We start from the raw sequence: 15378 nt of genomic DNA, 5'->3' as shown, positions 1-15378 counted from the left end.
GTTGCTTTCTGTCAACACACTTGTTTATCCTTGGGACATTTCAAAGAGATGCAGATCCCACTCATAGCAAGCAATTCCCCATTGACCTTTCTACCTTCTAATGGTCTCCAACAGATATGTGTAAAAGTTTATACCCTTGAGCCATAGTCTCAGATCTCTTTTGAGCAAACCAAGACAGCCTAATTGCAGGTAAAAGACAAAACTTTCTTAAGTTAGAGAATAAACAGCCAGCTTTAAGAGAAAAGGCTTCAGTAAATGATGAGAAAGGCATTTTATGCTTGGTTTTCTTTTAATGAATATCATATATGAATCCAGGTCTATGAAGTTCACAAAAATGTAAAGTAATGACAGAGTAAAGGAAACATATCAGTGGTTGCTTGGAGGTAGGGGAGGACAAAACGGTTTTGTTGGGACAAAGAATTTGAAAAGGGACAGAGAGAGACTCGGGGGTGGAGGACATGCTCCTCATTTCTAAATGGTGGCGAGGTTTTCATGTGTAATTTTTTTACATGGCATACAAATATTCATACACACACACATTTTCAAAAAAAAATTGAAAAAAATGATAGGCATCACTGGGGGACTTTGAATTGCATTCCAGATGTGATAAGGATAGAGAGTGTCTCCACAAGCAGAGAGTCTTAGCAGCACAAGATACCTCCAGCAAATATAATCCCCACCCCCTATTGCACTCATACACCAAGTTGCTGATTTTCAATAATTATGTTAGTTAGTACATCTTATGTAAATGATGGTTTGAGGAACTTTTTCTAGTCAGCCTTGGCTTCCACGTGGACAGGGACAAATCCTACGCAACATGAAGGCCTTCATAAGCCTGAATAAGAGATCATTTCCAACCAATGGTCTCTACTTCACAAAGTAAATAAGTACAAACCTACACAACAAAGCGCTGTGCCTCTGCTTCCCCGTCACTGTGATCAGCTATCTAAGAGATGTGACATGATGGGTGGAAGGAGACCATCTATTTCCACTCACATGTTGACCGTGTAGTCTCTCACTGTGGGTAGCAGGTATGGGAGCTGGAAGCGGTGGGCATAAGTGTGAGCCTGCTTGCTCACATATCTAAGGATCATGAAGCACTGAGTGGCAGGAAGCAGAGCAGGACTAGAAACCTGAAGGCCCTCCCCGAGGGACATACTTCCTCTCAAAAACCTCCTCTTCCTAACAATTTATCCAGAAAGCAATGGCAGTTGGAGAGTGGAGAGGTAACACATGAGCCTGAGGTGGACAGGTCACATTCCGACTGTATTCCTAACCAAGCAATAACAATAAACACGATTTTAGTAATCAAGTTCGGTAATCCTGACTAATCAAGGCACATCGTGTAGGAAACATGCATCTTACTACAAGAAGAACAATGAGAACCTTAAGTAAGAGACGACTTAACAAAAAGGCTTTAGAATTAGATTTTCAGAGTTGAATTCTTTGCTCTATTATTATTATTATTATTATTATTATTATTATTGACAGGTTACTCATCAATGTCTGAATTTACTAGTCTATAAAATGGAATAGTAATATTTTTTATTTCTTATCACAATGACCAGCCTGTAAACTAAATGAGACACCGGTTATCCATGCAAAGCCAACCTGCCCCTCAACAAGACACACCATTAGCCATTAGACATAATGTTGGGTTATGGCTGTTGATAATGGACCAATTTACGACAGTGTGGACTACAACATATAAACTGGAAATGAAAGCCAAAGTTCTGATTCATTACTTCTATTTTCACAGATGACTTGGAAATGACTGGCAAGTAAGAATAGTAGTGATAGCGTCCTTCACAGGTTTGGTACCAGGATTTTCCTGTCTTTAAAGTCTTATGGTTCATAGAACCATCTGGAAGCTGGTTAACAGTGGTTACTACCATCTAAGCCACAAAGGGACATACATGGTAAGACCATCTTATGTGTTTATAGCACCACAGCTATGAGTGCTATCTAAGTCTTCAAGTTCAAAATGCCAATTCATTCCCCATCCCAGTATGTTGTCTCAGTGGCTAGCAAGGTAAATTGGCTCAGATTTAGATTTCAGAGGATTGATTGTTTTCTCATCAGAAACTTACTGGTCGCGACTTGATTTCTTTGGCGTAGAGAGGTTGTAAGAATTCTGAGTCTCCTTCTAGCTTCAGACCCTTTTCTGTGATTCTTAAGTTCCCCATTCCATCCTGAAATAGACACACAAACACAACAGGGAAAATGTGATGAGCTAACATTTCAAAATACCCCAGGCTGTCAAAAATTGAAACAGTTATTGCCTTCTCCTTCCTTCCTTCTTCTTCTTCTTTTTTTTTTTTTTTAATATTTTCAGGAGTGAGATGAGGGGAATCCAAACGAACATAAAATACCAGGAGGCATTGTTCAATATAATTATGCATATTATTCTTTTTGCTCACTTATTCCAGGCAAAATCTATTCCAAGAATGCCCCTGAGCCACTGACTCACAGAGAAAGAAGAAGCCCTCATGCCTAGGCTGCACAGAACAAGGGAGGTAGGAGAGGCAAAAGGATGATTCTCTAAGTGGAAATGAAAGATTCCATTTCCAAAATTCCTTGTGGAAATTTCACACCCACAGCTTATAGTCAAATTGAGTGTTTCACATGCTTTGTCTGGCTTCTCAAAGATTTGAGAAGTCTAATCAGGGACTAGCATTTTAAATAGGATTTGCTGCGTGAATGCTAACGTATCTTCAAAGGTAGACATCTTTAGGCAGCATCTATATACTTACCACAAGTATCAATTTGTGGATATTGCTACATATCATGCTCACTTACATTCTTCCCTCCCCTTGCTCAAAAAGAATCCAAATACCATATATATGATTGTAATTCCTCCTGACAATCATTCCTTAATATCAAACACAAAATATCAAACCCTAACAATGATTCATGTGTTGACAGCAAATACCCAGTAAGAGCATCCGCAACTTAGGGGCTATATATCTTTCTAATAATTTGCTTACTTGAATGGTATTTTTCTACTATCATTGGTTAATAGACAAAATACTAGATAGTTTTCTGTGATGAATCATTTATCTACATTTTTCCAAGCAAATAGGTTTTGTATTCATTCATTCTCATATCCACCCTTTATGTGTGTGTGTGTGAATGTATTTCCCTTTATTTTGATAAAATACAATGTCTTTCTCCCTCTGAGCTTCTCATCTCATATATATGCCCTTGACTGTTGTATTTTCTGAAAATTGTAAGTTACATTTGAGCCTTGATCAGTCTCTTGGGTTTTCTAGAAAGAATGTATTCAGAGTATATCCTAGGAAATAGGATATATTTGTTTTCTATTGTTTTAATGAACTACAAGACATAAACTAATTAATATTAAACAAATTAAATTTTGTATCTAATAGTACTTAATGTTGGAATTCTGCCTAAGGGTTTATAGTACTAAATTCTAGGCACTAGAAGGGCTGGTTCCTTTGAGAAGATTGAATGTGAATATTTTCTTTGTTTAGCTTTTACAGGTGTCCCACAGCCCTGTTCTCATGACCACATTCCACCCTCAACATTAACAGTGGCTAGTTGAATTATTATTAACTGTTTAGCTAAGAGATCAATGTTCTGTGATTTCATTAGGCTTCAATAGGCTAATGTTAATATTGTCAACTAACCAGGATCTAGATTCACCTGGGAGCTAAATCTCTTGGGATAGTCCTAAGGTGTTTCCTACACTATATCAGCCTCCTAGCTATTTGTGTGGAGATTATCTACATTAGGTTAATTGAGGTGGGCAGATCTACCTTAACTGTGAGTGTCACCATCCCATGGGCAGATGCCCTAGACTGCATAGAAGGAAGGAACAAGTTGAGCATCAGCATTCATTGCTGCAAGCTTCTTGACTAGGTACAACATAACAAACTGCTTCAACCTGCTGCCATGCCTTCCCCTGCCAGGATGGACTGTCCCTTTCAATTGTTGGCCTAAGTGAGCTTTCTCTTGAGCTGGTATTGAGAGGAGTTTTAGTTGCAGCAATGAGACAAGTAAACAATATAGCTAATTCAGAGATGCCATCCCTTCTACCATCATCTGCTCACACAATTCTATCTGCAAACTTAGCTCCCCTTAGCCAGGAATAGTAGCATCTCACAGGTTCTGAGAATACAGTATGGATATCGTTGGGATATGTGAGATTTTCTATTTGCCATTTGCGGTATTTTTCTACCAAGAAACACATAGCATTCTTGCTATGATATTATTAACCATTGCTAATCCCAGCTAGAAGGAGCCAAAATTTCATTAGAAGACTGAACTAAAGTAGAGGCAGGAGGATCAGAAGTTCAAGGTCATCTTCAGCTATACACTGAATTCCAGGCCAGACAGAACTACAGGAAACCCATACTCTCTGTCTGTCTCTCCCTCTGTCTCCCTCCCCCATCTTTCTGTCCCCCTCTCCTCTTCTCCCTCTTTCCTCCAGTTATTTTTGTTAGTGATTTAAAGAAGTGTACCCACCAAACAGCTTCAGAACCCCGAACTACCCCAACATTATGACTAATACAAAGAACTGAAACTTTGCCAACTCTTAAAAAGCATAGCCTGATAGTGAAGTACACATCATATGGTGGAGCTTCAGTCACCGGAACTTTGCTGTGTGTTGTCATGCCACCTACATACAACAACAGTCCACAACAATGTCTCCTGTACTCTCAATTTGTTTCATGACAGTTTTTTAAGTCCACTCTTGTTTTACAGATTTGTAAACTTTGCAAATGTTTTGCTTTGTATTATTCTCTGTTTCCTAGTAACACTTGGAAACTGAAATCCCAAAGAGTTCCTGTCAATTCTGGGTGACCCTCTCACCCAGTCACCTCCCATAACCTCCTTGCTCAGAGACATCATATATTCTCCACAGATATTTCACTAAGATATGAAATCTCAGATTCCTACAGCAGTTTTCTATCACAGAACAGCCCTCAGGTGTGTGTCTCAATGCATTCACTATTGTTGGAATGGAACTGAATGGTAAACTTGGCAATGGCCACTTTCTCCCTTCCCTTTATATATATGCACACTTCACCCTATGAATGGGAAGAGATGGTACACACCTCTCTGATACTCTTATTTTTGGCATTTATAGACACAGCTCTGCCAATATGAGCCCACATTCAAACACTGACACGCATTAGGCTGGAGGATATGAATGGGTCTCACCAGTAGGTGGGAGAACTTGCAATAAAGAGAAAAAGAAAAAAATCAAAAGAGAGCAAAGATAGAGAAATGAGTGAAGCCCAAGAAAGACAACTATATTCTGACCACCAGAGAACCCCTTTACAGTAGTAGTTTAGTTTTTATATCTATACCCATCTTGGCTGCAAATGTATCCTTGCCACCTACCTATTTCTTCTTGGAGGTTCCTCATATGTTTATGCACATAAGATTTAGCTTTCTAATTTCCTTCCTGTTCTCTGTGTGTTTACAAATATTTGGTGATGGGCTGGAGAAATGCCTCAGTGGTGAAGAACACTGACTGCTTTTCCAGACCTTCTGAGTTCAATTCCCAGCAACCACATGGTGGCTCACAATCATCTGTAATGGGATCTGATGCCCTCCTCTAGGGTGTCTGAAGACAGCTACAGTATACTTATATACATATAGTAAATAAATCTTAAAAATGGTGGTATAAATTGGTTAAAAATGAAATATGCTGTTGGTCTTTGTGTGGAGAAACAAAGCATATCACGGTGATAAACTAAAGGTCTTCCCACTTCTAGAGTTTCTCCTTCACAGACTGTGTCAAAGATTCATCAAAATATCATGACATCAATATCATCTGAAATGGTTGCATTTGTAGTACAACAAGCACTTGAAGGTATAACTAGATAATGGTTCCAGGTCAGACCTGAGGCTTAACTTTCCTCCTAGTAGAATGTAAAAAGAGATATGTACTACTAAATATACATGATATATACTTAAAGACTCACTGTTTTTTTTCCCTGTTCAAATGGTAAAATTTCTATTTCTCTCAGATAAGGAGGGGGATAGCCAAAGAGCTGGTTTCACCAGAGCGAACATGGTTCTCACTATTGGCAGAGAACTCTCAACATCAAGGGACCCCCATCTATGAGTGTGACTCCAGTTCTCTCAGTTGAAATTGATACAGGAGGATATGAGTGGGTCTCACCAGTAGCTGGGAGAACTTGTAATAAAGAGAAAAAGAAGAAATCAAATTAGAGCACGGTCTGTTGCTTAGTCAGTAAGACATCTGAAACATCCCAAGCAAAGTGGACCTGGATGCTGGCCTTGAAATCTTGGAGCTGCAGAGTAGCATGATGTGGTTTTAAGGAAGTCTTCCTTCTTGCTCCTGTGATCTTTCTGCTGAATCAGCATCAGACAGGTTTTAATTCTGTCAGCACATTTGAGTCAGGAAGTGATGCCAAGTCCTATTTTAGTAAGCACTCACATGGTAGTCTCTTCCCGAAGCAGTTTTAATGGTGGGCACGAATTAGATTTGAACCAAACAGGAAATGATATTAGGCAATACAAAGATGGAATGAGAATGAGTCTTAATGGGGTGCAAGGCTATGGGGTGTTTTCTTCACTGCTAAAATCCTAACATCCTGCCTAGGAAGCAGTACCTGTTCAAAAAATGTTTTGGAGAGAAAGAATTTATTCATTCTAAATAAACATCACTTGTAACTTAACAACAATGTGATTTTCCATGGATTTAATTGAAACAGATCTTAAGTTGAAAATGTAACTGGTAGAAAATGTGTGCCTATTGCCCTTTGTGACCACATGACTGACAGAGGGGAGTTCACTGCTCCACCCAACACCCCTCTTTGCCCAGACACGGATGAGCCCACATGACACGTGATTCCTAAACAATGTTATCACTTTCACGCATTTTAAAGCCAAAATATCCATTAGCCAAACCATGCAGAGATGAGAATCTTGTATAGTTAGTTACATTTGGAAATGTAATGGAAGGTAGTGGGGGAGGGTGGGTTTACAGAACTGCTAAAGTTAGATCTATTCCTGTACCACCTTCCAAATTGTTAGAACATGCTTTCTCAATGAGGATAGGAAGGACCAATTACCCCATAATTAATTAATTATGGGGTTTAAGTCATTAAAATAAAAGATCTCAGGCTTTTTATCTAGAAAGCATATTTGTGTTTATATAGAGAGTAAAAATGCATCTTGAGGGAAGGAAGTTAAAAATGAAAGACCTGAGAAATACTGTTTTAAGGAATTAGAATTTTTAAATAGAATATTCTTTAGGGATTTCATACACATATACAAAGTATTTGGTTACAGTCACCACCTACTCTCCACCTCCAACCCCCCAGAGGCCCTTATCCTGCTCCCCAAATTCATGTCCTTTCCCTCCTACATCCATCCCTTTCTTCCCTCTATTTTATAACTCATTCAGTCTAATTCCTGCTACTCATATGAACATGGGTGCTAAACCATCAGTGAAATCTAATCAATCTACCAGGATCCACAGCCCTAAGGAAAACTGACTGTTCCTCCACTGCCTGGGAGCCATCAACTATAACAGCTCCTCTGTTGCAGGGAACTAAAAAGGGGCTCTGAGGAAGGGGGGACTCACACCCCACCAGAGTTTTACCTATTCTCTGGTCTGCCAGGCATGGGAGAGCTGCCATACATTTTCCATTCATCTCTGGGTGGGCATTCCAGCCTCTGACCTATCCTTCAGGGGATGGCCAAGAGGCAGCCTTACCTGGGATTCCTGGAGCTACTTTGCTAAAGCCACCAGGGTTATAGGAGAGAGGGATGAAGAAAGAGGTTCCCAACACCTGTGAGAGGGAGAGCAGTAGATCTTGACTGGAGCACATGAAGGCCTTCTAAGGGGAGATTAGAAACGGCTCACTAGGAGAAAGCCTGTCCCATTCTCCAAGCACAGTGGGCCTTGATGAGCAGAGACATTCTATGGTTTTAGAGCTTTATTATAGAAATGCAGGGAGTAAGAGAGAAGGGAGGGAGGGAGGGAGGGAGGGAGGCAGAGAGAGAGAGAGAGAGAGAGAGAGAGAGAAGGCTAGAGAGAAAGACAGTAAGAGGGAGAGAGAAGAGGAGAGAGGAGAGAAGACAAAGAGAAACGAAAGAGGAGAGATGAGTGAGAAAAGTGAGAGGTAAGAGAACAAAGGAGTGAGAGAGACAAGTAAGAGGTAAGAGAGTGAGGTGAGGGCTTAACAGCCCCTTTTATGGTCTTTACTGTTGCTAGGTAACTGGGGAGGAGTTTAGCCTGAAGGTCAGAAGTTTGGGCCATTGCCTACATGACTACTGACTGTGCTTCTCTTGTGGAGGCTGTGGGGGGTGATAACTTAGGGGCCAGAGTTCCAGGATCATAAGGGAATGCCTACTATGTTATGTAGGTGAATTATGACTTCGGGTTTCAGACCTCAGCTTGACTGGAGACCAGCCTGTCTGTGCATAGCCCAATGCCCCACACTCTGCTAAGGGGTAGATGCTCCTGTGCTACCCCACGCCATAATCCATGCTGGAATGTTGGTTGGCTTGATCTTGTATACATCTTTTACAGGCAATCACAGCTGCTGTGAATTCAGGAGTATAAGAATCCTATCATGTCCACAACACCCTCTTTCACCACAGCTCTGCCAACCTCTGCCTCTTGCTCTTTTTCTGTCTTCTCTCCATGATGAATGATTTTTGGGTCCATGTGTTAGGGTGTTAGAATTTTCCAGTCTATATTTTCCTCTAGATGGTTACTTTTAACATCTCTGTCTCAAACTGTCTCCTATATTTTACAGATTTTAAACAATAAAAAGTCCCCAGAAGGGGTAATGATGGAACTTCTGAACTGTACATGAAACACTTCTTTATTCTTTTCTTTTTTTAAACTATTTTCTCATACAATAATATCCCTTTCCTCCATCCCCAGCCTGAACCTGCAAGCTTTCACATCTCTGATTTCTCCCAGCCTGTTTATCCCTGCTTCTCCACAGCCTCTCCACCTTTTCCTTTTTTGGAGTGTTTACAGACATTCACCCTTGGCTAATAAAAACTTTCCCATCTCCAGGCTCCTCTCTCCAGTCTTTTGGTTTTGTTATGGATGTCTTCTCTACAGCTGCTGTCCCAAAACCAGAGATACTCAGCTCTCTCAGATCTGAGTCCCTATGCCCTGCCTCTTGTCTCAGGGCTCTCTGTCCTCTTTTATCTCCTCCTAAGGTTTACTGCTTTCTATCGCATTATATAGTCATCCATGTAGATCTATATTCTCCCTCACTAGAATTCAAATACCCTGAAGTAAAAGCATTGTGTATTGTTTCTTGTTCTAATGGAGTCTAGTGGTATTATTCACATCTTAAAGTTATATTCCCAAATATGTAACTTTAAGAGATCGAATAATATGTGTTAGACAAAAAGTTGTTTAGGAAGTGCGCATTAACATTCATATCAGAACACTGACAATAAAAGCTACCCTTTCCCCAAGCACGATCCAAAGTATATTGCCTACATTGTATTCCTAAGCCTTGCCATCACTTTCAGGGGTCCTTACTGTCTTATTAGCTTCATTTCACAAATGAATAAACTAAGGGCCTGATGTTCATTCTATCTCCCAAACAACACTCCTCAACATCATATCTTACAGTGCCCTGTTAAGCGCCAGCTGTATGCCAGCTGCCAGGTGAACTGGTACAAAAAGATACAGATGGGAAGACCATCCCTTCCAGAAGCTCCAAAGCTAAGACAGCAAGTGAGTGGCTTACAGGATGGCTAAAATATGGAGATACACTATATCTAATATGTTACCATGGAGAGCAAAGTGGTATGGGCATTCTGAGAAAGATCGATTTTTTTCATGTGGCTATAATCTAGTTCAGGAATTACAGTGAGGTGTCTGCTAAGATAGCTCAAACCCACACTCATACATTAACACACAAATGTTCACTAAAGCACCATTTGGAGCAGAACAAGTAGAAACCACCAAAAATGTCCATCAGCTAAGGATGAAATGAAAAAATAAAAAAGACAATATTCTCCATCACTGTAAAGGAATGCCAGCTAGCAATAGGAGGATTGAAATACTGTTACATTCTAAAATATGAATCACCCTAAAAAACATCATGCCAAGTTAAAGAAGACAGACATAAAAGCCCACGTCCTGCATGACTCCATTTACCTGTAATGTCCCGAGAAGCAAATCTAGAGAGACCCAGAGTAGATTAGTGGTTGCACAAGGCTTAGCGTGGAAACAGGAACTGACCACAGAGAAGTTCGAGGGATTATATTGAGGTGCTATAAAATTGGGTTGTGAAGATAGCTGCATAGTAGTAAATTGACTGAAAATCACTGAATTGTACATTCAGCATAGGGGAAGCTTAGAGTATGCAAATATAACCTTAACAAGTTCCTTTTCAAAAGAGTGACAGGCAGCTTCCTAAGGGCTCAGCATTCTGTGCCCTGGAATCCCCCAAATCACTTCAGCATATCAGAGGTATACTGGGTAGGAGAGGTAGCAAGTTCAAGAGGAGGCCAGCAACAAATACCTGGGATTGCCTGCCCTTTGTGTGCCACTATTAAAGGACCAGACTAGCAGTTTTCTGTTGCCATCATAGACCAAGATTCAGGGAGGATTTCTCAAGAGAAGCAAGATGGAACGTTCACATAGGATACATTTGGGGATCAAGAAAAACTGTAGGGGAGGCTTCACAGGCATCTCCTGACCTTTCCTGAGGAGTGGGAACCTAAAAGTCAACAGTGCTGGGAGCAAAGGAGGCAGCCAACACGACACCCTGACACCGTGTCTCTGTCACAGCTGTGGATTCCTTCAGTCATGTGCTGGGTCATCGGAACTTCATGGGTACTTTCTTTCTTTGGCCACTCAGGCTGATTATGAACTTTCTACTTCTTACTATGTTTTATTTAACATAAGGCTTGGGTATCAGAACACATTCTCTCCCTTTCCTTCTCTACCCCCGCCCCCCCACATATACAAAGAGGGAGGGAAGGAGGGAGGAAGGGAGGAAGGAAGGGAGGGAGGGAGGGAGGGAGGGAGGGAGGGAGGGAGGGAGGGAGGGAAGAAGAGAATAATATTGTCAAATTGCATTGGTAACTCAGTGGATCAGGACTGTGACTGCTTACTCATAAGACTGCTTAATGTAAAGGTGACTATATCTGAAGCACCTCGGGTTTTCTAGATACCAGCAGAAATATATTCATATGCATTCTTTGCTCTAGATTGCTCTAGAAGTGACTAAGTCAAGGTGGTTGGTAGCTTACCAAGACACACATGAAGCAAGTGAGTCTAAGTCTCCTTCATGACAAATTGCCCAAGAACTACTTGTCTTTAAGGGCTTCAAATGAAAGCATATACGTCTATCCATTTCTTTGAGAAGGTGCTTCTTGATCTCGACAGCCCTTCGGAAAACTGCTCATTCTTGCTTTCCTCAGAAACTGTAGCAGAATTGGCGTGCATGCATGCTTCCATCGAGTGTTTTGGCATACTGTTCATGAGAAAAGACTCAGGAGTCAGACAGCAGTAGCTAGAACACTGACTCAAAGCTTAGCCCTAAGCAGCACTTGGATAATCAGGTAAATAATATTTATAAATCAAGAATTACGTCAGATAATCCATGTGTATTATTCAGAAGCAGCCAGGTTATAACTATTGAGACAGACACTGAAAACCTCTGGGACCTCAAACAATGATGATTTATTTCTCACCCAAGTGATATGTCCACAAAATTCATTATGATAGTAATATAGGATAACAGAATGCCTGCCATTTAAAACACTCTGCCATTTTCCACTTCTCTGGGCCCAGGAAGGTTTATATTTCCATACCCACTTATGATTGATTCTGTTGGTTAATCATGAGCAACTCAGTCCACTAGTAGGAGGTGCTTGAGAGCCTCTGCAATGCCTGGCCATACTCTTTTCCTCTCTTTTGACTACCAGGTTGTCACAGTAAGGACCAGTATTTGGACTGTCTTTTTTTACCCTAAACATCTCTTATGCCCTCTGACACAGGAGTACATTGTTATTTATTATAGTTGAGAAGTCTTCAGTTAGTCACAAGGAACCAGATTCTAAAATTAGCTCCTAAATGAACCTAAGTGGGGCTTAAAAGTTAGCGTATTCTAATACCACATATTCAGCCTAATGCTCTACTTATTGGCCTTTGTGAAAACAGCCGACCAACATGAAGTTACTTCTGTAGACTAAAGTTTGTTTTAAAGCCGGGTGTGTTGGCTCTGACCTGTAATCTCAGCACACAGTGCAGAAGGAACATGAGGTAGGTGATCACAGATAGCCTGACCCGATCCTATCTCGAAATAACAACAGTGGTAACAAGAACAACCCCAAAGCCCAAAATGGGCTGTTCTTCAAGAATGTGTGTGAATGGGGGATGGATGGATGCAAAGCTCTCCTGCAGAATTAGTTCTTCTCAGCACCCACATCAGGCAGCTCCCAATGGACTCGTTCTAGGGAATCTGACACCCACTTCTGACTTCAACAGGCAGGGAGGGCTCTCAAATGCCTAAGTCCATACTTAGACTCATAAATAATTAAAACATAAATATAAAATCACTGAAAACAGAATGCTTGCGAAGGAATACAATCATATTGACCTCATAGAATTACATGGGAAAATACAGAACTTTGGATTCCAGTCTTGACTATTCATGCCAATTTAGACAGACCTAGATCCCTCGAATCATCTTTCCAAAACAAAAGTGTGACCTTGTATGGTATTAATGTTGACATTTTTTCCCACTTAAAAAGGGTCAGCTTCTAGGAGGATGTAGAAGAAGAATCTTGCTACCTAAACTACCACACTAAACTACCACAAATCATAGCTGTTCCTGGGAGCTGGTGCCCACTGTCCAGGAGCTACAGCGAGGATTTGGAAGTTTGGACCTTTGCAAATGAAGTCCATGAAAAAAAAAAAAGCTTCTTTAAATGATTCTAAATATATAGCAGATACAGAAAGGATGCAGGCATAAAAACAAATGGCAGCACATTGTTCTGATGCAGAAACTTGTAAGCAACCTTTAAAGAGACATCGGTGGAGAATTTATCGATTGTTTGAAGGGAAGAAAATGAGAGATGGATAATAAAGTGCAAGTTGCTACATCCCCTGTCCTCAGTGACAAATGGGAACTTCTGATGCTTGAGCCATTGTTGATAAAGGAGCAGACTCATTTATCTTAAAGAGACACAGGAAAGAAAACAAGTGAAATATGATTAGGCTTCTGCCAAGTGTTCAGATTAAATCCTTACCATGGCAATTCCTGCTGCTAGGTGCATGCTTCCCACCAGTAAAGCCCAATGAAGAGCCTGGCATGAGTGGTGCTAAAAATGCATGCTGGGAAAATCCCTTCCAAAATAGATTCTTTTCCTCAGGGCATAAGCCCCAAGGGACCTGGTTTTTCTGTCTTCTCTGTTTTCCTCAGGACAATTTGTCAGTTGTACATGGCAGTGCCTTTTATGAGGCATCAAGCTCTAGCTTCAAAGGGCCTGGTGCCTTTTTATATTTGCAAGGAAGGTTTGCAGGAAGGAGTTCGGGAATACAAAGCTTCTATGCATACTCCCTACACTAAAGCAAGCTACCAATTAACTTGGTCTCCTCTTCAAGTGTTAGTGTCCAAATTGATCTTCCAAAGGGTGTTACTTGAAGTACTCTCAGCTTTTAGCTGAACTATCAAATCCCATGATTATGTTTAGTGTTAAACTAAGGAAAAGAAATGGTTGCCCAATGGGTATAACTTCTGTTGCCTCCCTGCTTGTGTCTTTAACACATGTTCCTCACAGGGCAGGGCAATTAGATGTTGCACAAGGCTTCAGTGAGCCCTTGCAAAATCTAATCTGTTCTTCGCAGTGGAGAAATATATGATATGACTTGTTTGTTCTTCTGTAGTCAGCATCCAACAGTTAAAGGTATAATATATTACAATACAAAATGAGGCAGAGGAGAATCATATGTAAGCTTTGTGTATGTGTACACGGGGGGTGGGGAGGGGGCACAGATATGACTCAGACGAGGTCCAAGATTCTTTTGAAAAATCTCCTTCCTTCTATCTCAGCTCTGAACTTTGTCTCTGTAACTCCTTTCATGGGTATTTTGTTCCCCATTCTAAGAAGGAACGAAGTATCCATACTTTGGTCTTCCTTCTTCTTGACTTTCATGTGTTTTGCAAATTGTATCTTAGGTATTCTAAGTTTCTGGGCTAATATCCACTTATCAGTGATTGTATATCATGGAGCTGAGACAGAACGAAGGGCCATCTAGAGACTGCCCTACTCTGGGATCCATATACAACCACCAAACCAAGACACTATTGTATACGCCAGAAAGATTTTGCTGACAGGACCCTGATATAGCTATCTCCTATGAGGCTATGCCAGTGCCTGTCAAATACAGAAGTGGATGCTCACAGTCATCTATTGGATGGAACACAATGAAGGAGCTAGAGAAAGTAACCAAGGAGCTAAAGTGGTCTGCAACCCTATATAAGGAACAACAATATGAACTTACCAGTACCCCCCAGAGCTGTGTCTCTAGTTGCATATGTAGCAGAGGATGGCCTAGTTGGCCATCAATGGGAGGAGAAGCCCTTGGTCTTGTGAGATCATATGCCCCAGTACTGGGGAATGCCACGGCCAGGAAGCAAGAGTGGGTGGGTTGTGGAGCAGGGCAGGGGGAGGGTGTAGAGGACTTTGGGGATAGCATTTGAAATGTAAATGAAGAAAATATCTAATAAAAATTACCAAAAAGAAAAAAAAAAACCCTGCCAAATGAAAAGAGCAAGTCAGCTAAGATCTTGACCAGGGGGATCACTGGGTTGACACTGAGAATGGCTGGCATGGAAGTGACTCCCATCATATGATTTTTATTCTAAGGTAAAGAACCAGATGCAATAAACTCAGAGGAGGGAAAGGACCAATTTATTTTGTTATTGAAGATCAGCCTTAGTCCATGGTGATCTGATAGGATGCATGGGACAACTTGAATATTTTTGTATCTGTTGAGGCCTGTTTTGTGACCAATTATGTGGTCAATTTTGGAGAAGGTACCATGAGGTGCTGAGAAGAAGGTATATCCTTTTGTTTTAGGATAGAATGTTCTGTAGATATCTGCCAGATCCATTTGATTCATAACTTCTGTTAGTTTCATTGTGTCCCTGTTTAGTTTCTGTTTCTATGATCTGTCCATTGGTGAAAGTGGTGTGTTGAAGTCTCCCACTATTATTGTATGAGGTACAATGTGTGCTTTGAGATTTACTAAAGTTTCTTTAATGAATGTGGCTGCCTTTATATTTGGAGCATAGATATTCAGGATTGATAGTTCCTCTTGGAGGATTTTACCTTTGATGAGTATGAAGTGCCCCTCCCTGTCTTTTTTAATGACTTTGG

At 40.8% G+C, this 15378-nt stretch overlaps 1 protein-coding gene across 1 annotated transcript in view; it reads right to left on the bottom strand.

The window, feature by feature from the left end:
- Window positions 1-15378, bottom strand: part of Sgcd (sarcoglycan delta) — a 425306-nt gene that overhangs the window by 241150 nt on the left and 168778 nt on the right. Inside the window, exon 3 of the mRNA XM_021177343.3 lies at window positions 2091-2192. Within this exon, the coding sequence (XP_021033002.1) occupies window positions 2091-2192 (102 nt within the window). The remainder of the gene's footprint in view (window positions 1-2090; window positions 2193-15378) is intronic.

The sequence above is a fragment of the Mus caroli genome, unplaced genomic scaffold (assembly GCF_978045245.1).
Source record: "Mus caroli unplaced genomic scaffold, Mus_caroli_1 scaffold_13, whole genome shotgun sequence".
Classification (NCBI taxonomy): domain Eukaryota; kingdom Metazoa; phylum Chordata; class Mammalia; order Rodentia; family Muridae; genus Mus; species Mus caroli.
Note: the sequence above shows the minus strand (reverse complement) of the source record. Positions and strands in the feature narration are given on the sequence as shown.